Source organism: Mustela nigripes, chromosome 6 (genome assembly GCF_022355385.1).
Source record: "Mustela nigripes isolate SB6536 chromosome 6, MUSNIG.SB6536, whole genome shotgun sequence".
Taxonomy (NCBI): Eukaryota; Metazoa; Chordata; class Mammalia; order Carnivora; family Mustelidae; genus Mustela; species Mustela nigripes.
In genome coordinates, this window is record NC_081562.1 from 37,358,833 (window position 1) to 37,386,309 (window position 27,477).

The 27,477-nt window shown below is 34.2% G+C and overlaps 1 protein-coding gene across 11 annotated transcripts in view; it reads left to right on the forward strand.

Annotated features, from left to right (window-relative positions):
- The window catches only part of PPFIA2 (PTPRF interacting protein alpha 2), a 493,640-nt gene that overhangs the window by 368,382 nt on the left and 97,781 nt on the right, over positions 1-27,477 (forward strand). For all 11 annotated transcript variants that reach the window (XM_059402392.1, XM_059402391.1, XM_059402394.1 and 8 more), the window contains 7 exons: positions 5,926-6,072; positions 7,079-7,213; positions 12,732-12,815; positions 13,062-13,193; positions 14,735-14,797; positions 19,981-20,072; positions 24,793-24,928. In XM_059402392.1, coding sequence (XP_059258375.1) covers positions 5,926-6,072; positions 7,079-7,213; positions 12,732-12,815; positions 13,062-13,193; positions 14,735-14,797; positions 19,981-20,072; positions 24,793-24,928 — 789 coding nt within the window. The remainder of the gene's footprint in view (positions 1-5,925; positions 6,073-7,078; positions 7,214-12,731; positions 12,816-13,061; positions 13,194-14,734; positions 14,798-19,980; positions 20,073-24,792; positions 24,929-27,477) is intronic.

The following is a 27,477-nucleotide window of genomic DNA, read 5'->3' on the forward strand; positions in this document are numbered from 1 at the left end:
TTTATTTTTGGCAACACAGCTTGCAGTTAAAAATTGAATCTCCCACATGAACCACTGAATCAAAAATGCAGTAGCAAAATCTGTACAATGACTTCTGCATGCAATGTATGCTGTAGAGTCAGATCAGCTAATTAGAGGCACAGTAGTAATTAATAATAAAAAAGCAGCTATTATTTATGGAGTGTGTATTATTCATAAGACCACACAAGGCACTTAAAATGTAGTATCACAACAATGTTATGGGGTAGGGATTAATATCCCATACAAAACCAGAAAACAAAACAAAGAATCAAACAAACCAAAGAAAAAAGAAAGAAAAAGGTGAATTATGGAAAAAATAATCAACATATTTCCATGGTAACTGAGTTAACAAATAGCAAAAACTGGGATTTGGAGCTAGTATGTGTTACTCCAGTGCTCACATTCTCAGGAAACCTGTATATGTCTTGAACTGAATTTATTGCTATTGTTACTTAGTTAGAAGTTTATATATGTAGGATAGATTCAGAATTTTCTTTTTGGGCTACAAAATCGACATAATGTTGCCAGAATTCTTTGTGAAAATGGAATTAACAGAATACAGTACTCTGAAAGAATCCTCTAAGATGATAAACTCTACACTCAGTGAGCTAAAAAAATAATATTATAGAATTGAAGAAGTCAAAATTTAAAATAAAAGCTTTTCAAATAGTAGCTTTTGTTTGTGTTAGCTAAAATCTAGAGATGCGTAGATAATGTTGAAAAAAATAGTCTGGGTAATTTTTGCCGAATTGTTGGATTAATTGAATTTCAGACATCTGATCTTTAATATTAAAGCCAAGTATTTAATATTAATATTTAATATTAATATTTAATATTTAATATTAATAGCCAAGTAATCTTTAGTTGGATCTTGAAGGTCAGTGGGACCCAGAAGAAAGTAATAAAAATGCATTCCAGGTGGAAATGAAGTCACAGTGTGTATTAGTTTCTTAGGACTCCTGTAACAAATTATCATGAATTGGGTGGCTCAAAACGACAGTAATTTATTCTTTCACAGTTCTGGAAGCTCCAAGTCTGAAGTCAAGGTGTCAGCAGAACCATATGCCCTCGAAAGACTCTAGCGAAGAATCCTTCTTTGCCTCTTCTAGCCTCTGGTGGTTGCTGGCAATCCTTGTGTTCTTGGCGATAGCAGTGTAACTCTAGTCAGCTTCTCTCTTAACTTTGCATTTTTTTCTCTCTATGTCTGTGTGTCTTCAAATATGCCTCTCTTTATAGCAGTCACTGAATTTATGGTCTACCCTAATCTTATGTAATACCATCTTAACTTGATTACACCTGTAAAATCCTATTTACAAATAAGGTCACATTCACAGATCCTAAGTGGACATGAATTTTTTTAGGGGTGTGGGGGGTATGCTGCTCTTTCCAGTACCTAGAAATAGAAGTGTCAAGTCATGAAGCTATTTGTTTTCCAAGCTTTATAGCTCAGATTTTCACTGAAGATGGGGGGATGGGGTTGGGGGTGGGGTGGAGTGAACGTATAAAGGTATTTAAGCCAAGAAGCAGTATGATCAGACTGGCATTTAATATTCTGTCTTGGTCGGCAAGTCAGAGAATGTGGAAGCAGGAGAAAGACCAATAGCAAGATACAGGTTAGGCTATTAAGTGGGGAGTTAGGGTGAAGATTTCAAGGATGATTCCAAGAAGAAAATGTTATTTGTGGGTAGGTTGGGAAGGCAGGCATGATGGGTTTCATGGCAGAAATATTGTTTTTAATTGCTTTTAATTTTAAGCAATTTTTCAATGTCAAATAATAGTTTAAGAGGGTATGAATCTAAACACACACACACGTAGAGAGCGCCTGCCCACTTCCCATCTTACCTGCCTGAGATTCTTAACCTCAGTCCTTTAGCTGTTACTGTTTAGTGCTGTTTTCTCTCTTATTTAATCTATGCCTTGCTATTAAATGAGGATTTTAGCTTTTTTATTTTCTCCCTTCCTTTCTCTTCCCCCATCCTTCCACTACAATTACCTCAAAATCACATTTAGTATCACCATTATTATGGCTATGTAAATAGTTCTCACAACCAATCTGAGTGGTGGTTTCCTATGATACCATTTCCTATTGTTGTGAAGCTTTTTGTTTTTCTAGGATTTTATTAAGTACTTGATACATTAATATGATCAAGTTTTTTAAAACTATGGCGTATCTTCCCACCCACTCTACCAGATTAGTAAATTCCATAATTTCAATTCAGTTATGGTCAGTGGTCAAGCAGATAATTTATCATTCTTTTTCTTATTTTCTTTGAATCATTTCTTTTTCTTCTGCCACCACCTCTGGCCTGTACAAGCTTATCTATAAGCCTGCGTCATTGCTTCTGCTACAGTGTGGGATTTACTTCTACTATCATTTTGAAAATCTAAGACAAGAAGTGATCAAGATCCTGAAAGCAGAAAAAAAAATCTATAAAATCTATAAAACCTAGAGCACTAATAACAAGTAAACTTTGAGAGAGGATAGAACACCTGTTCTAAACTGAAAACTAGAAGTTAATGATTTGTGCATGTGGTTATTTCCAGTTGATGGTGAGGGAAGACCGAGACATTGAAGGATATCCATTTATGGGCTTCTGTTTCTTCTGGAAAAATGAAAGAAAATTTATCTGCTCTGTGTATGTGGCGGGAGGTGCTGGGTCCCAAAGGAGAGGACCAAAAGAACTGACTAGGAAGACTGATGAAGGAAATTTGGGTAATAATACATGGAAGCCACCACCATCACATCAATTCTAGGCTCCTTATGCAAAGAAGCTCCTCAAATTACCAGGAAACCACAATGGGCCCATGAAATTCACTTTTTTTTTTTTTTAATTTAAATTCAATTAGCCAACATATAGAACATCATTAGTTTCAGATGTAGAATTCAGTAATTCCTCATTGGCTTATAACACCGAGTACTCATCAGTCACGTGCCCTCCTTAATGCCCATTACCCAGTTATCTCATCTCCCTACCCACCTCCCCTCCAACAAGCCTCAGTTTCTTTCCCATAGTTAAAAGAGTCTCTCATGATTTGTCTCCCTTTCTGATATCTTCCCATTCCATTCCCCACCTTCTTCCAGATTCTGCTTATATTCCTCAAATGCATGAAACTATATGGTAATTGTCTTTCTTTGATTGACTTATTTCACTCAGCATAATACCCTCCAGTTCCATCCACTTCAATGTAAATGATAAGATTTCAACCTTTCTGATGGCTTAATAATATCCCATTGTACATCTTTACTACATCTTTTCTTCTTTATCCATTCATCTGTAAATGGGCATCTGAGCTCTTTCCATAGTTTGGCTATTGTGGACATTGCTGCTATAAACATTGGGGTACAGGTGCCCCCTTCAGATCACTACATTTGTATCTTTGGGGATAAATACCTATTAGTCCAATCACTGGTCCATAGTACTCTACTTTTAGCTTCTTGAGGAACCTTCATACTGTTTTCCAGAGTGGTTGTAACAGTTTGCATTCCCACCAACAGTGTAGGAGGGTTCCCCTTTCTCCACGTCCTCACCAACATTTATTGTTTACTGACTTGTTAATTTTATCCATTATGACAGGTGTAAGGTGTTACCTCACTGTGGTTTTGATTGTATTTCCCTGATGCCGAGTGATGTCAGAAATTTTTTCGTGTGTTTGTTAGCCATTTGTATGTCTTCTTTGGAGAAATGTCTGTTTGTGTCTTCTGCCCATTTTGTAACTGGATTTTTTATTGCTTTATAGATTTTGTATGAATACTAGCCCTTTATCTGCGAGTACTAGCCCTCATTTGCGAGTATCTTCATTTCTGTAGGTTGCCTTTTAGGTTTGTTAATTGTTTCCTTTGCAGTGCAAAAGCTTTTCATCTGGATGAAAACCCAATATTTCGTTTTTGGGTTTTTTTCCCTTGCCTTTAGAGACGTGTCTAGCAAGAGATTTCTGTGGCCGAAATCAAAGACATTGCTGCTTGTGTTCTCCTCTAGGATTTTGATGGGTTCCTGTCTTACATTTAGGTCTTAATCTCATCTACTTTGAGTTTATCTTTGTGTATGGTATAAGAAAATGATCCAGTTTCATTCTTCTGCAGGTGGCTGTCCAATGTTCCCAACATCATTTGTCAAAGAGACTATCTTTTTTTCCATTGGATATTCTTTCCTACTTATCAAAGATTAGTTGACCATAGAGTTGAGGGTCCATTTCTGGGCTCTCTATTCTGTCCTTTGATCTGTTGGTCTGTTTTTGTGCCAGTACCAGACTTTCTTGATGATTACAGCTTTGTAATAGAGCTTGAAACCTGGAATTGTGAGGCCACCAGCTTTGGCTTTCTTTTTCAACATTCCTCTGGCTATTTAGGGTCTTTTCTAGTTCCATACACATTTTAGGATTATTTGTTCCACCTCTGTGAAAATATTGATGGTATTTTGATAAGGATTGCATTGAATATATAGATTCCTCTGGGTAGTGTAGACATTTTAACGACATTTATTCTTTCAATTCATGAGCATGGAATATTTTTTGCATCTTCCTCAATTTCTTTCATAAGCGTTCTGTAGTTTTTAGACTACAGATCATTTATCTCTTTTGTTAGGTTTATTCCCAGGTATCTTGTGTTTTCTGGTGCAACTGTAAATGGGATCAATTCCTTAATTTCTCTTTCTTCTGTCTTATTTTTAGTGTGTAGAAATGCCACTAATTTCTCTGCATTGATTTTATATCCTCCCACATTGCTGGATTCCTGTATGAGTTCTGGCAATTTTGAGGTGGTCTTTGGGTTTTCCACATAAAGTATCAAGTCACCTGTGAAGAGTGAGAGTTTGACTTCTTTGCCAGTTTGTATGCTTTTTATTTCTTTTTGTTGTCTGATTGCTGAGGCTAGGACTTCCAGTACTATGTCGAACAAAAGTGATGAGAGTAGGCATCCCTGTCATGTTCCTGACCTTTGGGGAAAAGCTCTCAGTTTTTCCATGAGGCTCACTTCTTCAGCTGACCCTTCTTAATATCTTTTTTAAAAAGTAGGTTATGTGGAGGGGAGGTGGGTGAGAGGATGGGTGAGCCTGGTGGTGGGTATTAAGGAGGGCACATATTGCATGGAGCACTGGGTGTCGTACATAAACAATGTATCTTGGAACACTGAAAAATTAAATTAAAAAAATAAAAAGGTTATCTACCTACTAATAAATTTTCATATAAGATGTTAGGAAGATAAAATTTTATCCATATTATCTATGAATTAGATAGTTTAAAAATTATTGTTTAGAATATCAGTAATGCCAAGATTTTCTCCATTTGCATTGGTAGTTGATTTTTCCCTAGAGTTTTGTGTTCACTGAGTTCTTTAAATTCTTTTTTTAATTAGAATATATATGCAAGGAAAACAGTTAAGGTTCAAAGTCAATTGGTTGATTCATTTGCAAATATGATTCAAATTTACTTTTTTTTTTGGACCTCTTTTTTTAACCCTTGAGTTACTCTTATTTATATCTGAAGATAAGAGTACTGATGATATTGGTTATCCTTAGTTGAAGATTGCTTTGCAGTATGGAACAGTAGCCACCATTTCACCTTTATGGCTTACAACTTTACCCATAATAATACTTATCTCTACTGTATAATGAGCTAATTTACCTGTCACTGCTTTTCTAAGAATGTCACTTCCACGGTAGGCAGTTTCTTGTACTCCACTGCATTCTCAGAGAAGGAAACTTTTCGTTAACCCAGGATGTAAAGATTCTGACAGATAAATTGGGAAAATTCACATGAAGTCTTGCATATCTTCCTTGCAAAGAAAGGAATGAATATTACTTCAGGAAAACAATAGCTTTTAAATCTTACTATTTTATTTAAATAACAAGGCAATACATTAAACTCTCTGAAAATCTGATTTTAATTAACTTCTTATTTTAATTGTAGGCCATGGCACAGAAGGAAGATATGGAAGAAAGAATCACAACCCTTGAGAAGCGTTACCTCAGTGCTCAGAGAGAATCTACCTCCATACATGACATGAATGATAAACTAGAAAATGAGTTAGCAAATAAAGAAGCCATCCTACGGCAGGTTGAGTATCTCTACCTTGGTTTTGTTCTGGTCCCCATGTGTGTTGTAGTCATTCTTACAAAACATGGAGTAAATAAAATAAGGTATTTCTTGGCAATCAACCATTCTCTAACACTTAGAATAGAACTGACTAAAGAGATGTAGTTTTCAGCATGTAATTTATATATTTGTCTTAATAATAATAAAAATAATGATTAATATTTACTTTGGATCTAGACATGAGCCAGAAAGTGCTAAACAGTTAACATGTATTATCTCACTAATATAACCATCACCTGTGAAGTAAGCACAATTATACTGAGGCACTAAGGTTCAGAGACATGAAAACTTTTCCAAGGTCACAGATTTGGTAATTGCCAGAGTTATTACAGAGGCCTACGTCTATTTGACTCTAGAGCAGGAGTGGACAAACGATGGCCCATGTGCCAAAACTATGGCTCTGTTTTACAAATAAGTTTTTGTTGAAGCAGCCATACTCATTCATTTCACCAATCTACGACTGTTTTTGTGCTACAATAGTAGATTTAAGTAGTTGAAACAGAGACTAAATAATACACAAAGCCTAAAATATTTATTTTGTAGTATTTTAGAGAAACAAGTTTGGTCAAACCTATCTCTACAGACTGGACACTTAACCACTGTACTGCATTCCCTTTCTCACACCGGTTAATACTATAATTTTCAGTATTATGCTATCATGGTATATCTGAAGTCTTAGTATTGAGTTATAATCCATCTGTCCAAGTTCATACTCACTAGTAAATTTTTTTCTTTTTGCTGCCATTGGTAAGAGCTTTTCTGTTTTTTAAAGTGCTGAATTTTACTGAGCAATGTGATTAAGCAATATATGAAAGTACAAATAGAGTCCTCTCTTTGCACAGCAGGTGTGGTAGTAGTGGATGATTTTAAGTTGCGAATAATGGCTGAAACCCAAAGTCCCTGGTGGCTGGGATTTGTTATCCTCACAGTTTCTCTGTAAGTATCTCTTTTCCCATCCCTATTTCAGATGGAAGAGAAGAACAGACAATTACAAGAGCGTCTTGAGCTGGCTGAGCAAAAGTTGCAGCAGACTATGAGAAAAGCTGAGACCTTACCTGAAGTAGAGGCTGAACTGGCTCAGAGAATTGCAGCCCTGACAAAGGTACTGCAATAAGTCATTTAGTCAACCTAGATGTTCTTAGAGAACTAGACTTAGTCATAGAGTACTAGTACTTAGTTTTTAGAATCTTAGAGTACTGGTAAGCCAAATGGAATCTTATAGATTTTCTTTAGGTTTTATGAAATTCAAGTTAATTTAATCTACCATATTGGATTATTGGTTAGATTAATTTATCCTATTATATATCTTATTTACGACGCCATGAATGATTTACATATGAATGTGATGATACCTCTGCCTATTTAAACAGTAGTAAATATAAAATATCACGTCCTTGTAGTTGATCTTCCACAATAATATTTGTAAATTAGAATAATCACCAAATATAACAAATAATGATGATATTTAATATGTATGTAGATAGGCCATGGTTATTTAATAGATTTAACATAAATTGGTATTAAAAATGTAGGAAATACCATAAGCAGTTTATTGCATTCTGACTACAGTATGAAAAAATTTGTTAGAAATTGGAAGTTAGATTTGTAGAAATCTAAATTCTGAAGTCAATAAAGACGATTTTAATATAGTTTTTCCTGAACCAATTAAATTCAGTAATAATCTGAGTGGTATTCAAAATTATTTGCCATGTTATGGCTGTTAGAGTCTGAAATTTTCTGCATATTTTAGAATTTTGCAAGATTATAATGTTAAAATGACTATCCTAAACAGTCAAATGGAGATGGACATTGCTTCACAGTGTATGTCTATATTGCTACAATGGAAGCTTATATTTGCTCACTAAAAGCATGTTTGACTTTCAATATCAGTTCAAAAATATACACACATATTAGAATTATTTATTTATTTGAGATAGAGAAAGAGCAGGGGTGAGGGGCAGAGGGAAAAGAAAGAGAATCCTAAGCAGGTTCCATGTTCAGTTTAGGACAGAGCCTGACATGGGGCTTGATCTCAGGACCACGAGATCATGACCTGAGCCAAAACCAAGAGTTGGATGCTTAACCACCCGAGCCACCCAGGTGCTCCTAAAATGTATACACATTTTAGATATTTATGCAATCTTTGCTATGTGTTAAGTTTTCCATGCCACTGTAATAAATGGGTAAGACAGATATGTGAACTGCAAGTTACAAACTCTGGCATTAGGGATTATCCAAAAAAATTCATGCAGCAATATAAAAGCAGGTACACACATTTACTTCCCTGATGTGACTGATGCCTGTTGGTTAAAATAGGGTAATTAATCAGGTAGTGAAAAGGCAAACATTTGTAGAGAAGGGTAAAAAGTATTGGAATAGTTGGTTGTCTACAGAGTTTTGGAATTACTAGCTGAATAAAACATTAGTATGATTAGGGTAATGTTACAATCTGGATCCTTATATAGTCATAGACATACCATAAACCCTTCTGGCAATTTGAGAAATGTGTGATTTCTAACTTGAAGATAAATTTATCATTTAATTTGGGAAATAGTCTAAATTATATGGAAATGTGCAAATATACTAGTAGTAGTCTATTTTTTTGAAAGCACATTTTAAATTACTCAAGTATGAATACACACACACACACACACACACACACCCGAGGCTTTTCATTTGAGGAAGATGAACTTACATAACGAGTTACTGAACTATTTTCAGAGGCTTGGCAAGTGGCTAATAATAAAAGCAGTTTTTGTAAAATTTTAGTGTAAAATAATCATCGGTATTATCCAGGGAAAAATATAAGAATATCTGGGATCTTTCAGAGTAACAATTTAAAATTCATCAAATAACTGCTGCAAATTAACCTCTGATGGACTGAGGATGAAACATACTTTGAATCATAACACTTGACTTACGAGTCTTCAAATTATACATTCCTAAGAATCCTTAATTTAGAATATTAAAAAAGATAACTTGAAATATGTGCCTTACCTCTTTTTGCCCTTCATTTTTCTCTGGGGTTATTTACTTATTTATTATTATACATATATTCTTCATGTACTCGAAATAATTTCCTCAGTTTATTTCTACCTAATAATATGTTGCTAAAATTTCACTTCATCTGAACCCTTTAGATTTTCTCCTTTTTTTCAGTAGCATTTTATCCTTAGGAAGTATTAAAAATACTAGGGCTCGTTCTGCTCTCTTTTACTACTTTCTCTTAGGCTGACTCTATATGAACACCATTATTTCAACTACAGAGTTTCTAGATTATTGACATATTTCATACACATTTGTCAGTGATGAGGTTTTATCCTCAAAACACTTCCTCTGCTCATAACATTTTTATAACATTTGAAGGGACTCTTTCATTTGTTTTCCCAAGTTTTATGGCTATTATGATCTTGCACTTTCTCTTCTTACTTCACAGATCTTTAGGGACCGTCTCTAGAACCTGCTTTACTTATTTCTTTTTTCATTGTCAGTTCATTTTCAATATATCACTAGTGTTGATCATCATAATTTTTTCTACTTTCTAATTTTTTGACACTAAAGTAAAAAGATTTCCTGCTTAGCTTAAAGCTAAGCTTTCCTCTCATATATTATGAATGACATTCTAAATAATGTTTCGGACATTTTATTTGGCCTATATATTTTTTTTCTGCTTTTATTGTTTGCTACCTATTCTTTTTTTTTTTTTCCTCTTTGGTCCTCCTCTCTTTAACTTTTATTTCTTTTCCATTTTTAAATATATGCATGTTTTTCTCAAAACCATATCTATGTATAATTTCCTCTAAAACTTTAGCTCATTTCAAATTTTCCTGTGTCACATTTAAGAGTAAAATCAAGATAAGCTCTATATCTGATCAAGGAGTACAGAAAATAGCAGATTGTTCTTGTATTTACATGACTTACTTAAACTGCAGTCTTCACAAAGCTAAAATGAACACAAATCAATAGTAGTTGAAAATCGATACCAGTTTTTGTATAGAAATGTTGTCTGAATTTATTCCTTGGTTGATAAGATGATCTTTTGTATGTGTGCATGTCTGTGTGTGTATAGATAGGTAGGTAAAGCTCATTTAAGGCTTAGAAGTCAGAAGTATGGATTAATGGCTATGGATAAAGGTTATAATTTGGCTTTGACAAGTATATACAAAACTAACCAATAAAGACTTTGGGCTCCCAGGTTTTTTTTATTTATGATGTTTACTTCTTTAATTAAAATGCATTTTCCCTCAGCAAGGACATAATTCATCTTGAATTCCATAAGGTATTTCATTCATTTTTAGTACCAATAAAAATATCAACAGTAACAAAGTAATTTAAACTTGACAGAAATCGCGTTCAAACTCTGAAGTGAATTTTCGCAGTATTTGGTGTGTTTTCAGTAGTTAAGTTGGAAACTTTGGAAGAGACAGTTTTGGAAATTGAAATGTTCATGCCTTGACTACCTTGAATCAGTCACCTGATTAATTTTTATACCACCAATTGCCTGTTAAAATGTACTTTTGAAAGATTACAGATACCTTAATGAATTTAGATTATTTAATTTCAACAACATTTTGCCCCATTTACTGTATTCTTATTTGAATTCTAGGTTTTAAGTGATATTAGAAAACCATTTTGTGACACTTGGGAACTATGGTAGCTTTCTCTGTTTCTTTCGCTTGGAAATTTGGGGAGAGAAATTGGTTATTTGTTATTTCTTCATTATTTTCCCATTTATGAAACAAGAATATCAAAAGGAAAATCTTACAAAATATAAATGTTGAGTTGTAATTTGTATTAGTACACCAGTTAAATGTTAAATGTTTGTTTTGTAGATTAGTTGGAATTTGTTGCATAAAATATAAAATAGTTCATATGCATATGAGCCAGTACATGAATAGGCTGCTATTTCTTTTCAGGTACTGCATGACATATTTATATATAGTCCTATATTTGCATAAAGTAAGTTTCACTGTTTTAGAATAAACTTATAAAATGTAATAGAATATGCTCTGGAGTTCAATCTTCTAGATCTGACATAGGATAATTTTGATGTTATAATTACTTGAGTTGTAATTATGATTAAAATGTTGCTTTAACTTTACATGTAATCTGTGCATAACATACTAATACAATTCAGCTATCAGCAGTGTCACATGTGTTAACACTCTGTGTCTGTGGTAACCCGATAATCACCTCCAAGACATGTAACTAACCCTGGCACTGGGCAAATATTAGCTCACACAGGCACCGTGCTGCCTGCTCACTTTAGGGCACTATTTTGTTTCCATAGCAACAGATCCACCCAGAAACAGTTTTGGAGTGGTTCCTTGTATCATTCAGGAGAGTTCGTAAATAAATTCTCCTGTCCTCACAGTGTATTGTCACCTTGATAATTTGAGGACTTTTAATCACTTTCATTTAAAGTCTCCAATTAAGACTATATCTGAGAACAGATGCTAAGGTTCTAGACCTAGAGTCATACTGTGTGTTCAGAGACCGGAAGTCATTTTGTAAGCTTGTCACTGTTGCTAAAGAAACTCAATTCTACTTGAACTGGAGAATACCCACAATAATGAATCCCCTGGCTTAGCTTTTTCTTGATTTCTACAGTGTTAGATTTGTAATAAATTTTCCAAATTTATTTCACCTGGGTCATTGCCGTAGCATACGCCTCAACATTGAGATACATTGTTTCCATTATTCTTAAGTAATATGATAAACAAACCGAAATCCAAAACTTTTAACAATCTGTCAGAGACATATTCTAGTGTTTGGTTTCCCATAATTCCAGTTTGTACATGACTCTTTCAGAGTTGCTTTATTTCGTTCTGTAATAGTCTTTCATTGCCAGCCATCACTAACCTTCCATACCTTAGGTTGGTAGCTTTTTATTTGGACATATCATTGTTTTTCATTTATAACCATTGACTGCATTGTGTTCACCAGATATCAGTGTAGTTCTTTTCATATAAAATTCTGTCTATTAAAGTATTAAATTTGCTGTCACATTTTTCTTTTAAGCATTCTGTGCTATGTTCTGTTCAGTGTCAGTGTCTTTAGTTCTGATTTTTCAATTTTGTCCCTCTCCTTTTCCTTGACTTGTTAGTCTGATCCAACCTCTTCTACCTCATCTGATGATTATCAATATGTTATGGAAGCTAAACTACAAGAAATGATCTCCATACGTAGGAAGGTAGTCCTACTGGACTTTACTTTCTATTGCTAACTAGAATCCATCTAAGTTTTTCTTTTCATTTATAAAGATTATGTTACTTTTATTTATTGATAATCAACCATCTGTGCAGTTCAGTGCTTCCGGAGCTTAAGATTGGACAATGGCAGGTTTGTGTTCAAACCATGCACAGTCTGCATGTTACATTTGGCTGATTTCATTGCTCATAAATAAGTCCAATGTTTTGCTGATGCTTGGATGTAACAGGCCTTTGTAGCTGACACATTTCAAGCAATGCTGTTCAGCTGCCTGTTTAAAGAAAGTTTATTTTTTGAAAATTACATTTGCGGTTGGTAGTAGCTTGCTTTACATTTTATTTCAATTTATTTAGAAGAAAGGTGTTAATCAAATCTTACATATCAGGTACATTTTTCATATTTCTAAACAGGCTGAAGAGAGACATGGAAACATTGAAGAACGTATGAGACATCTAGAAGGTCAGCTTGAAGAGAAAAATCAAGAACTTCAAAGAGTATGTATTTTAAGAACCACTCCCCTCAATCACTTTATGGGCATGTAAGAAATGAATGTCTTTCTTGATTATGGGTTCTATTTAAAATCTTATGAATATGCTCTCTGCACTTAAAAGGGAAGAAAAGTTTCTGCCAGTTTAATCACATCAGACATAAAATAAAATCAATTTTAAAGCTAGAAAAATATAAAATACCTTTGTAGATGATTTTTATGTCAAGTTTACTTATTTTTTCTTGAATGTAAGGCTAGGCAACGAGAGAAAATGAATGAGGAGCACAACAAAAGATTATCTGATACTGTGGACAGACTTCTGACTGAATCCAATGAACGCTTACAGCTGCATTTAAAGGAAAGAATGGCTGCTCTAGAAGAAAAGGTAAAATGTCAGAAGAGTAGATTCGCATGAGGATTGAGCAGTGTTCTCACGATCCTGGCTGTTTTATACCCTGCTGCATTTATTGCATTAGTCAGATGTTCCATGTATTTTCCTTAAGTATATATGGTTTATTCTTAGAACTGAACAAGTAGTTTCTGTAAAAATATGTAAGATAAATTTTTCAATGAATAAAAAATTTTGCATGGTATGTAAATCTTATTTATTACATGGTCATATAGATAAATGCATTAAAATGTGTTTGTGATGAAAATATTTTAGTTATCCTTCACCTGGGGTACATAAAAAAGTGGTAAGAGAAAAAACAGTATTTGGGGGTATATGGGAATCCTTCTTGCATTGAACTTTTCAAATGTTTTATGTAACTAAGTCTACTACTAGTCTAAAAGCAAAATGTAAGTGAATTTATATTACTAGTAGAACTAATACTAATCCCAGTATAGGATTAGGAATGCAATAATTTCAGCTGCATTGTTTAAAAAATAGGGGGGGGGGGCTTCTTTACAGTGTGCTATATCATTCACAATTTTATATGTCTCATTGATAGTTGGCAGCCACCAGACCAGTTTGAGTTATGTGAGCTGGTTGCCAATTACAGAATATTAACAAAGGTAGGGGCTAAAACCCAAGTGGACAAATCATTTTGGAAATTTAGATTGAATGCCAGTCATTACTTACGCTAGACATTTTCCCCTGATCTATACAAAATAGAAATTGTTAAAGTAGGCTGGTGAATATACCCATTACAAAGTGATAGGACAGGCCTTCTACCCATTCAGTTTCAAATACATGGCCACTTTGCCAATTGCCACACAGTTAGTTTAATTTTACTAAAATTAAATTAGAAAAGAATACATTATTTTAAATCATGCTTTGTAGTAAATATAAAAAAGTAGAAAGCTTTTATAACAGTAATAGGTTCATGACAAAATTTTTAAAAAATACCTATGATGCAACTTATTTTCACAAGTCATGAGATGTGACAGTTTTGTAAATAGTTAAAATTTTATTTTTATTTCTCTAATAATTTAACTATTATTAGAAATTAATTTTTCTGTATTTGAAATAGAAGTCCAGAATTAAGCTTCCCAAAAATATGATCTGATAATTTTTTTTCTTCAGGTAATAAAGATGACTTCATCTGAATTCTTTATAATACCTTTAGCTAATATTATACTGTTACTCACCTTTTCTCATTTTAAGAGTAACCCTATTATTTCAAATTTTAAAAGAGTGAGAAGAAGAAAACGTAAATAGCTTAAAAGATAATATTTATTCCATTTGTCAGTCCAAGTGTTACAAAATAACATTTCCCATTTAAATTATGTATTTTTCTAAATGTTAAGGTATGTTTAAAGATTCTATTTAAATTTGGTTTCCATGGAAACCAAGAAATAGCTGCACCAAGGAAAGAATCAAAGAGAAGGAATCAAAGAAGATTCTTGAGCAATGAAACATTAATCTACATATTTAATTATTTTCTGTTCAGCTAATTAATTCTCTATTTTTTTTCTTTTCTTTAGAATGTTCTAATTCAAGAATCAGAAACTTTCAGAAAGAATCTGGAAGAATCTTTACATGATAAGGTATAATGGAATCCTACGTTTTATCTATTTTTCTATTTTACACTGATGAATGTTTTACGGTAAAATAAATTTGATAAGAAATAAGTTTAGGATGTTATTTTTTTACAAAAAATTAACTTTCATACATACAGAAAAGTGTGCATATATAGAAAGAGCTTGGTGAATTTTTACAAACCAAACACACTAAAAATCAACACTGTGGTACCCCCCGCCTTATTAATGTACGATTACTACTTTTATCTTAAATGATAATCACTGCCTTGACTTCTAACAGTAAAAAAAAAATGCTTTTGATTTTTGTGCTTTATACAAGTAGAATAAAAATATATGCACTGATTTGTGTCTAGTTTGAGGTATCATTTTTGCAGAAATGTATTAAATATCTATTATGCATAATAAATTATGCTATGTATTTGCAAACATGCTCTTAATTCCAAAGTAGCTGAAAAATGTAATTGTGGAGAAAGAACATACCTTTTACAAAACAGCAGGTTGCAGAGTAGCAGATTCCATAAATGAACTAGACAGTAAGAGCTACAGGTGGGAGAGATCACCATACATTGCTGCTATAAATAAGACTTCAGGAAGGTGTGATTTGAAAAACCTTAAGGAATGGTAGGATTATGTTGCAACCCTTTCAAGTACAGTGCATGTGGCATGATTGTAGGTGCTTTGTGTGGGGAGGGGGTGAGTAGGGAGTTTGAGTTCTTAAATAATAATGGGCATAACAGTTTGGCTAGAATCAGTTATTCTCATTGTATGATATATGGTAGAAGAGGCAGATAAGGGCTAAATTATGAAACGTTAAAAGCTGTAATGCTAATATGTCTTTTCCTCCTTTATTAGCCTGCAAATTCCTGTTAGCAGTTTTGTCTGATTTCATTTTGTTGTGTATAGGCATATAATATAATATAAAACCATTAATTTAAGAAGTAACCGATAATGTGTGTTGAACAAAAGAGAAGAGAGAGAGAAGGAGGAAAGAGACGGAGGGAGGAAAAGAGGGAAAATCTGGCAATAGTATGGCATAGGGAGAGTATTGGAAAAGAAGAGAGAATAAAATTTTTTAAAAAAGCAATTACACATTTAGCCCCATTGGATCCTACATATTATGATGTCAATTTAAAACTACTGGTTGCCACAGTCAGAATATATACAATTTTCTGCAGGATAGATCTGCTATAGCAATACCGTATGGTGCCTAGAAGATAGCATCTAATTCTTTCTGAAGTTGTTAAGAAAGTCTACACAGGGAAGATTTTATTTCATCAGGCTCTTGAAGGCATATAGGATCTTACCAAATAGAGAAGGGTAGGGCAGAGGACAGAGCCTATGTAATAGCACAGAGAAAACAAAGATGGTTGATTTGCTGAATCACCAGAAGTTTGCTGTGACTGATATGTGTTTAAAGAACTAGGTTGTGACCAGATTGTGGATTTTGGACTTGATCCTGTTATGCAATGCTATATTATCCAAAGCTCTGTGTGCTCCTGGCAAGATCCCCAGAACCCACTCCCCCACCACCTACCCAAGGCTTGTAGCTTCAACAATCTGCCTAAGCAACCAGCAGTACTAAACATTCCATGCTTTGCACCCTTGCTCATGCTAGTAACTAGAGGAAGCAAATCCCAGGTCATATCTCATTTCTGAAATATCATCCCATACAGTTGAATATATTTCCTAATCTAATTATATCTCCTGGAACTTCTCAAAATTCTACTCAATAGTTGGTAACTGACGATCCATCATTAGCAAAAATCTCTATATTCAACCTCTTCTTATTGTTTCTTGCCATCCTGTTTATTTCTAAAATTTAAAATTCCTAGGACTTGTTTTGAATTTCTCTCCATGTTTGGTCCCCGAGTTCAGTCTCATCTAATCACCTCCTGGATCCTCTCTGTTGGTAGTGTTCATGTATTCAAGAGCCAACTCATTATCTTTATTTGGACACTTTGGCACCTCAAACATGACAAGTTGATCCCTCCACCCCAAACACCAGCACCACCAACCTAAACCATCACTAGCAGCCACCTTCTGAGTAAATCACAACTCTGCCTCTTACTCAGGTTAACCTTGGAGTCATTCTTGACCCCTTCCTTTATCTCTCACCCCACATTCAGTCTGACAGCAAATCCTGTTGGTTCCATCTTTAAAATATAACTGAAATCCAGCCATTCTCTCTAACATGATTATTGTCCAAGCCACAATTCTCTTGCCTATGTTTTTAGAACAGTAATAATTTAATTTTTCCCTCCCGCCCAGTCTTTTTTTTTTTTTTTAAGATTTTATTTATTTATTTGACAGGCAGAGATCACAAGTAGGCAGAGAGGCAGGCAGAGAGAGGAAGGGAAGCGGAGCCTGATGCAGGGCTCCATCCCAGGACCCTGGGATCATGACCTGAGCCGAAGGCAGAGCCTTTAACCCACTGAGCCACCCAGGCACCCCTCCCTCCCAGTCTTATTCAGTGATCCATTTCACTACTCTTAGGATGATCATGTTACCTCTCCGCTCAAAAATTCTCTAGTCATTTCCTATTTCACTCAGAGTAAAAACTAAAGACTTCAAAATGGTTGATAAGGCTTTCATGGCTACCCTTCCCAAGCCACGCAACCACACTTTTCTAAATCTGTTTCTTATCTTTCTCTTTAACCTGTCCATTTCAGCCACAGTGACCTCCTTGCCCACTCCTTCAACAAATATACTCCCCTCCCACTAAGGGGCATTTGCACCTTCTATGCCTTTTCCTAAGACTTTCCCATGTTTTTTAAACTCCCTTCCTTCTTTTAGGTCTTTGCTCAAATAACACTTTATTGGAGAACCTTCTATGACCCTCTTACTTTCTTTTTCCTACCAACATCCTATAGACTCTATTTCATTGTAATTTTTAGTAGATTATAAATTATATGAGGGCAAAAAATTTTTCATTTTGCTACTTTATCATACTGCCTAGCACAACAAAGGTGCTCTGTGAATATTTGTGGAAATAACAAACAAAGGAATTAGTAAATGCAATAAGAAACCATTGAATATTTTAGGCAAATAATTTATTTGATAAAATGTATTTTTTAAAATGATACAACTAGGGGAAACTAGGTGGTGCAGTCAGTTAAGCATTGGACTCTTGGTTTTAGCTCAGGTCATGATCTCAGGGTCCTGAGATTGGGCCCCTCATCGCACTCCATACTCAGCTCACAGTCTGCTTGAGATTCTCTCTCCTTCTTCCTCTACCCCTCCTGCTAATGCTCTCTCTCTCTCTATGGTAAATATTTTTTAAAAAAAATTTTTTAAGTAAAATGAGACAACTAGGAGAAGAGTATTCAGGGAAGAGATTGAAGACAGCACTACCTCAGTGGAAGCTGGTGAAATAATGCAGGGAAAAAGTTTTTTTAAAAGGTGTAAAGTAGAATGATGGTAGTAGGAATAAAAAGGGCAGATGAGAGAAATATTGGGAAGGCCACACTGACAAAAATGTATCATGAGAAATGAAGTATGTGTCAACTAAAATGTCAAGCATTGGGTGCTGAGAAAAGAAAAAAAAAACAGCAATAGAAAATCCAGAAGGATACATTTAAACTTTTAGAACAATATAAAAGTTATAATCATGAAAACAAAATTAAATGCTTACAGAAGCATTTAATTAAGGATTATAAGACAAAGTGGCTGCCTTCAGCTCAGGTCATGATCCCAGCATTCTGGGATCGAGTCCCGCATCCGGCTCTTTGCTCAGCGGGGAGCCTGCTTCTCTCTCTGTCTCTTTTTTTTTTTTTTTTTTTTTGGGAAAATTGTTATTTTAAAATAGTAAACAGAAATATATAATATATATGAAACTCCTGTGCTTTACTTTTTTTTCTTTTTGTATAAACAATAATGCAATCTAGGTCGAAGCACAAGGCAGAAACTTGAGAAAACAATTATTACAAATAGGTTTTCTTCCCCCTTCAAATATCCATGAAAACTTTTAACGGCTGCATGTTTAGATACCTTTTTAAAGTTCTAAAGCCAGTATTTTGAATCTCAGATTTATCAACAACTCCTTGCTTCCCATTCCATTGCTCTAAGAACTGAGTATATAATTTTTTTAAAAGTCTACATCCTAACTTTAAGCCTCTACTCTCCTAAAAACCTGTCTAAAGAAACCAAAATGGTTAGAAGATCAGAGCAGAAATACTATTAACACTTGTCACCTCCAAGCAGGCGGGCTCCTACCAACTGATTGTTGTTACTCCAAGAAAATTGAGGTGGAGGATATTACTACATTTATACCAACAGACACATAATCAACAGGTTAAAAAAAAAAATCGTACATTACGAGGAATCTTATCACTTATCAGTTGGCGGTCTCAGATGGTTTGCCTAGCTCTCTCCGGGCTGCTGCAGCTCAGATCCACAAGTAGAAATTACATTTGCACAACTTAAGTTGTGCTCAGTGGGTTAAAGCTTCTGCCTTCGGCTCAGGTCATGATCCCAGGGTCCTGGGATCGAGTCCCGCATCGGGCTCTCTGCTCAGCAGGGAGCCTGCTTCCTCCTCTCTCTCTGCCTGCCTCTCTGCCTACTTGTGATCTCTGCCTGTAAATAAATAAATAAATAAAATCTTTAAAAAAAAAAAAAAAAAGGGATTATAAGACAACCCTTATCTTAAAAGACTGAAACTGTACTACCAATCTGAGAAAATTTTTTTAGACGTACAAATAATTCTATCAATATCAAGCTGATAATTTTAACTTATATTTGGTAATGATTTTTTTCCTCATCTTTTCCCATTCTTCTTTCTCTTCATCCATGTGTACTATAACACTTATAGAATAATCAAAGTGCTTCACTTTCTGCATAAAGAAGACCTTTTCTTTATTTTTTACCTGGCTATGATTATGGCTCTGCATTTTGAGGTGACATATACATAGCTAGTCATGATCTTAGTAGTCCCATATGTTTGCAAAAATTTAGGATTAGTGAATGCCGGACAATATAGATAATTTTTTCTTTATTTCTGCTATTAACATTTTCATTACAAGGAGAAAATCAAGCATATTTTACTGTCATGTCTAATAATCTTTAATAAAATGATATCCATCAGTTTTCCATTTTTAAAAATCCATTAAGCTTGGTATCTTGGTTTATCATAATTGAATGTTGGTATTATTGGCAATTGCATATTTTCTGAGTAAAACTTCTTTGATTTTTAGGAAAGATTAGCAGAAGAAATTGAAAAGCTGAGATCTGAACTTGACCAATTGAAAATGAGAACTGGCTCTTTAATTGAACCCGCAATATCAAGGTAACATTAAATTAAAATCCTATCTATAACTCACCAAAATCAAGATGAATTTCTTGTGATTCCATATGGCCTCAAATAAAATAAATAAGTACCTCTTATTGCTCAGCAGGAATTACCCTCTGTTCACTCCTTACTGAGTTACTGTTTCTGTATTCAAAAATAATTCTCTAATTTAGTAAATTGTTCTGCAAATTTGCAAAAAAGTTTAAATTATTACCTTTTGTGTTCTGCTTGTAATTACATAGCTAAAAATACATAAAAAGAGTCTTAAATGAAATAGAACTTTATATAAGGAGATTACATCTCATTCTAGGAAGAGGCGACACCTCCTTTCATGCAGAAATGTTTTTAATGTTTAAAGTTACTGAAGAAATATCATTGACGACAGTCCCTTAGCACCTACCTGTTTTGTTAAATTAATTGCAAATACAGAGTGAAGGAGAAATTATACAAGTATTAAAAACAAGTACATCTAGCCATACTCATCTTCTTTGACTCGGTATCTCATCTTGGAAGTAAGAAACAATGACATGATTATTTATTCGCTAGATATATAGACCAATCTTGTTAATTTACATATAATTGTGTTTTGTGCTTAGGGCCTTTTTTTTAATAAGGTTAATAAGAGACCTACAAGGATTTACTCATTTGATCATTTATTTATTAGACAACATAATCATATCAGCTATCTGAAACTTTTGACCACCACATACTTTTAGAAGTTCATTTTTCTTGGTCTTATGCTTATCCTAAGAAAGTTAGCTCCACGGGCTGGAATTATTGTTTTTTTCGGTTACTATAATCTCAGCGCCTAAAACAAACAAATAAACATTGGTATATTATACTCACAATACATATCATTGAATGAGTCAGTATCTAATAAAGCATTTTCAGATACTCAGAGGAAAAATCCAAGTTACAAAATTCAAAAGGTGCTTATATCATCTTTAATATGTGTTAATAAAAGTAATAATGTAAGTATTAATAAAAATAAAGATGCTTATATTCTATTTAATGTAAAATAGTAATAAAAATAAAGCTCAGCATTTTGAGTATTTCTACCATCAGTATAATATAAGAAACGCAGTTCTGTAGGCATAAAAACACCCAAAGAATTTTACAAAATTTAAGTCTTTAATTTAGAAATCTTGTTTATTTTTCTAAATGCTTTGTTATGATTTATATATCTGAACTGAAACTATTTTTAATTCAGTGGTATATATTCTCATGGTGATGATGATGATGATGATGAGCATGTTGATGAAGGACAAGAGCTGATAAAATATCAACAGAGTAAATACATAAAATGTGCATCATCCAGCCAACAAACTTAGTATTTTTTAATAGAACCAAATGGCCATTTTGTTGGTTTGTTGATCTTTGGACTCAGAAACACAGAGTTGTAATTATAAAGGGGAGATAGGGTGTGAGGAGAGAGACAAACAAAAAAATCAGACTCAACTGTAGAGAACAAACTGGTGGTTATCAGAGGGAAAGTCGATAGGGGTATGGGTGAAATAGGTGAAGAGGATTTAGAGTACACTTATCGTCATAAGTACTGAATAACGTATAAAATTGTTGAATCACTGTATTGTACAGCTGAAACTAATATCAGTGTACATTAATTATACTGGAATTAAATATATACATATATGATTGGGGGAAAGACAGAGTTGTAGAAGTATTGTCTAAAATTACATCAATGCAGGAAGTCTTCATGGACAGCCTAATAATGGGACATTAATCCACAATGAAGGATCATTGTGGAAACTTGGGAAGTACATATAGAATAATTCTTCTTTGACAGAACAGCTTGTAGTAGAAACAAAGCTAAACCAAGAATAAGAAGACTGACATCCCTGGGTCTAAGACAAACAATTACTAGCTGTTTGATTTTGGAAAGTCCATTTTCCTTAATAAGTTCAAATTTCATATGTTTTTGACCTGAATTGTATATAAAATAATATTTTTATGACTGTCTCACAAGCTTACTTTGTGACAAATGAGCAAAGGGAATTTTGTAAACAGTTAAGTCACAAGTATAAAGTATTATAGAAATTGGTGATAGATAAAGAATGGGATGGAATTTATAATATGTTAAAAGATAACAATATTTATTGAACAGCAATTTTTATCAAACATCCATGCTTCTGAGTGCACAATTTAAAAAGAAATAATAGAGAAAACAGAAGATGCATGAGAATTTCATAGATCTATAGACAGACAGGTAGGAAGAGATGAGCTAAAGTTGGTCAGTATCAGTAACTAATATCCTGTGCTAGAATCTAATCTAATAATAAATTGAGTTCCAGAATGTCTGGAGAAGGTCTGATTTGGTTCAACTTTGAAGAACGGTGGGATCTGGGTCAGTGGAAAGGACAGTGGAAGATATTTTAGGAATCAGAGAGATGGGTAAATGATGTTCTCTAAGAAAATTCAGACTTGGTTTATCTATAGAAGTTCTCTGGTGAGATTATATGCAAAAGTAATAGGAGATTCAAGTGAGGAAACTGCACAGGCTCGTGTCTAAGGGAACCAGTGACTATATTGTAACTAAGACCTTCAAGTGACTCAAAGTACTGTACACCAAAAATTATTTAAAAGTTGAAATGTATGGAAATATTGATTCTGATTTCTGTTAGTAATGTACCAAATGGAGTTGAATAAAAGGAGAGACGTGAGCAGTAACTGCTTTAGATGAAGTATAAGCAATGGGCTCTTCTACAGTGGATGTTGGTTCAGGCCTTTGTTCTTTCAAGATCAGTTAAGCACTTTCTACTTGAAAGATAATTGCATTGGAGATACAGTGGTAATGGTGATGAAAAATACATGTTTCAGATGGGAAATACAGGGATACTGTGAGGACAGTTACAATAGAGAGAATACAAGGGGCAACAGTAGTATAAGATAATTGGAATTTTAATCTAAGACTTTAAGAATGTTAACCACCTAAATGTGTGAAGACTATTTCCAGCAGGAAGAGCAGTGTGTTCAAAGGCCTGGTATTAGAGGAAAAGTGTGAGTTGTTCAAGAAATTGAAAGGAATTCTGTATGACTGGATGGAGAGAAAAAAGACAGATAGTAACTAGAAGTGAATCTGGAGTAAGAAAGAGGGCTCTGGATTGTCGAGGGGCATATAAGGCCATTGAAGAGTTTTAAGCAGTGCATCGATAGGAGCAGATCTGTGTTTTGGTTCACAGGTTTATAAATGACTTGGAGTTGAGAGATAAAACAACAAAACAACAATACTCCTAGAGTGACGAATTATAATTTTAGAATCTCCACTCTGATGACCATAGAGATATTACTCAAGCAGTGACAGAAAAAAGGTATCTAGAATGTTCTGAGGTTGACATTTAGACTATATAATAATTTCATCCATTCATATCTTACCAGATATTTATCAGTTATTTATTATATGCTAGGAATACCTCCTTAAGCATACAGTGGTGACAAAATCTGACCTTTTTCTTCATGAAACATAGACACTGTTACAGAGGCTGAGAGAGGTCCTTTTTATGAGTAAGACCTGGCTCGTTAATTTTTATATATGACTAATCCATAATAAAACCAGTTTGCTTAATTACATTTCAAGTTCACTGCTATAAAAACGAATAGCTGTCCTCTGCTTAGGGGATGATTTCTTAGTTCATTTGCTTTAAAGTTCTATTTGACAGAACAAGGATTTGCATCAGTTAGAGCAGTGCCTTCTACTGTTGCAAAAGCCAAGGCCTTACCTAACCTTTTCTAATCTTGACTATCATTTGGAAATTCTTGTTTTTTCCCTTTTCTTTTTCCACAAAGAGAACTAATAGAGATCATCAGGAGCCCCAGTTCAAGATAAGATATAGCATTAAGCATATTTCCTACTGATGATAGATCATTTTATAGGACAGCATGCTGTCACTGTTACCATCATTATTATAGCAATAAACTGAATTTGTTGTAAATCTATATGTAAATAATGTGTCTAGAGAAACCTTTATTACACTTTGATTACAGTGTACTTTACTATAATGTTCCCTGAAAACCAGTGTAATAATATTTTTCTATTTGAATTTTCCAAATATTTCATCTCTAAGCAGATTTCAGAATCAAATGTGCTTACTAAAAGATTTTTCTTTATCTTTTTTTATGTCTTAACAAAAGCTGAAAAATTATCTGGTGGTATATCCTATTTTATTAAAAAATAAGAGTATTAACCTTGAGTCAATCTCATTTTAAGTATTTTGTTACTTTCCTAAATTGACAAATAGAACTCTGAGAGATAGGGAATTCTAGGACCCCCAAATTATACATGTTTTACTGTTAGGTTAGTGGAGAATATTTACAACAGATACAGCAATGAATAACATATGTTGATATGTTATCTAAATACTTCAACAAAAAACATTTCCCAGAATTTAAGCCATCTTGGTTGTCAATCTCAAGATGTTTCATTTTACTACCACAACTGAAAATGATAATGAACAGATCCTTTGTATTCTAAATAGAAAATTCACTACACTTTCAAGAATGAACCTAAGACTGGAATTTCTGGCATAAGCCTCAGAAGAGACCTCAAAGAGTCATGGCAATTCATCAGTTTTCTTCCTTGAATTTTTCTTTTTTCTTGAGGGTTTATGCTTTATTTTTTATTGACAATTAAGCAGGTGATAGCGATTTGCTGGGAAGTTTAACCTTTGTGATTAGTCATATTTCATATCTTTCCTTTTTCCAGAACTCATCTAGACACCTCAGCTGAGTTGCGGTATTCTGTTGGCTCCCTAGTGGACAGCCAGTCCGATTACAGAACAACTAAAGTAATAAGAAGACCCAGGAGAGGCCGCATGGGTGTGCGAAGGGATGAGCCAAAGGTTAATTTTTTTTTTTTAATTTCAAGTCTTTGATGATTCTAAGAAAATATCTTCCTTCATCTTAGATAGAATTTTAATACTGAGAGAATTCAAACTGCTAGCATTTTTAGTGTTAAACGTGACATATGACATATTTTTAAGACTATAATGCAAAACCACTGCTTGTGCCAGAAATAAGCAGTCCCCGTGCGTGTATCCACATAAACTTATGAATTTGGTTCTATTTTTATGCTAACTTCAGACATAAAAAGATCGAGGCTTAGAAATTTTAAGTGTTCAACATTACACAGTATAACAGCAAAGTGATAGACCCAAACTTGAATCTCTATTTGTGTGGTTTCAAATTCCATGCTTTTTTATGCCTTATACTGTACTGACAAACAAATGGACTTTGGGTTTGCTTGGGCACTTGTGCAATAGTATTCATATTGTTAATTAAAATTAGTTAAATATTTTAATTATAATTAATATTTTAATAAAAGTTTGAGGAAAGTGTACATAGACTGTTGAAAGTGTTTCTAGAGAACACTTTATCTATAAACTTTCTCTATAGAGAACACTACAGGATAAACTGCAGTGTCAGTCTTCATTCATTGGATCAGTTTCTTAGTTATGTATATTGTGAGTTTAGAGTTGCATTTTACAAAGAACAAATATAGTTCTTTTAGGCCCTAAGTATAATTTGTTCTCCCCAACCACTTTTATGTGTTGAATACTATATAACTTAATTGTCCGTATTTATATACAGGTCCTTGATACCCTGTGGTTTTTTTTTTTTTTAATTTTTTATTTTTTATAAACATATATTTTTATCCCCAGGGGTACAGGTCTGTGAATCACCAGGTTTACACACTTCACAGCACTCACCAAAGCACATATCCTCCCCAATGTCCATAATCCCACCCCCTTCTCCCAAACCCCCTCCCCCCAGCAACCCTCAGTTTGTTTTGTGAGATTAAGAGTCACTTATGGTTTGTCTCGCTCCCAATCCCATCTTGTTTCATTGATTCTTCTCCTACCCACTTAAGCCCCCATGTTGCATCACCACTTCCTCATATCAGGGAGATCATATGATAGTTGTCTTTCTCTGCTTGACTTATTTCGCTAAGCATGATACGCTCTAGTTCCATCCATGTTGTCGCAAATGGCAAGATTTCATTTCTTTTGATGGCTGCATAGTATTCCATTGTGTATATATACCACATCTTCTTGATCCATTCATCTGTTGATGGACATCTAGGTTCTTTCCATAGTTTGGCTATTGTGGACATTGCTGCTATAAACATTCGGATGCATGTGCCCCTTTGGATCACTATGTTTGTCTCTTTAGGGTAAATACCCAATAGTGCAATTGCTGGGTCATAGGACAGTTCTATTTTCAACATTTTGAGGAACCTCTATGCTGTTTTCCAGAGTGGCTGCACCAGCTTGCATTCCCACCAACAGTGTAGGAGGGTTCCCCTTTCTCCGCATCCTCGCCAGCATCTGTCATTTCCTGACTTGCTTATTTTAGCCATTCTGACTGGTGTGAGGTGATATCGCATTGTGGTTTTGATTTGTATTTCCCTGATGCCGAGTGATATGGAGCACTTTTTCATGTGTCTGTTGGCCATCTGGATGTCTTCTTTGCAGAAATGTCTGTTCATGTCCTCTGCCCATTTCTTGATTGGATTATTTGTTCGTTGGGTGTTGAGTTTGCTAAGTTCTTTATAGATTCTGGACACTAGTCCTTTATCTGATATGTCGTTTGCAAATATCTTCTCCCATTCTGTCAGTTGTCTTTTGATTTTGTTAACTGTTTCCTTTGCTGTGCAAAAGCTTTTGATCTTGATGAAATCCCAATAGTTCATTTTTTCCCTTGCTTCCCTTGCCTTTTGTGTTGTTCCTAGGAAGATGTTGCTGTGGGTGAGGTCGAAGAGGTTGCTGCCTGTGTTCTCCTCAAGGATTTTGATGGATTCCTTTCTCACAGTGAGGTCCTTCATCCATTTTGAGTGTATTTTTGTGTGTGGTATAAGGAAATGGTCCAATTTCATTTTTCTGCATGTGGCTGTCCAATTTTCCCAGCACCATTTATTGAAGAGGCTGTCTTTTTTCCATTGGACATTCTTTCCTGCTTTGTCGAAGATCAGTTGACCATAGATTTGAGGGTCTATTTCTGGGCTCTCTATTCTGTTCCATTGATCTATGTGTCTGTTTTTGTGCCAGTACCATGCTGTCTTGATGATGACAGCTTTGTAATAGAGCTTGAGGTCCGGAATTATGATGCCACCAACATTGGCTTTCTTTTTCAATATCCCTTTGGCTATTCGAGCTCTTTTCTGGTTCCATATAAATTTTAGAATTATTTGTTCCATTTCTTTGAAAAAGATGGATGGTACTTTGATAGGAATTGCATTAAATGTATAGATTGCTTTAGGTAGCATAGACATTTTCACAGTATTTATTCTTCCAATCCAGGAGCATGGAACATTTTTCCATTTCTTTGTGTCTTCCTCAATTTCTTTCATGAGTACTTTATAGTTTTCTGAGTATATATTCTGTGCCTCTTT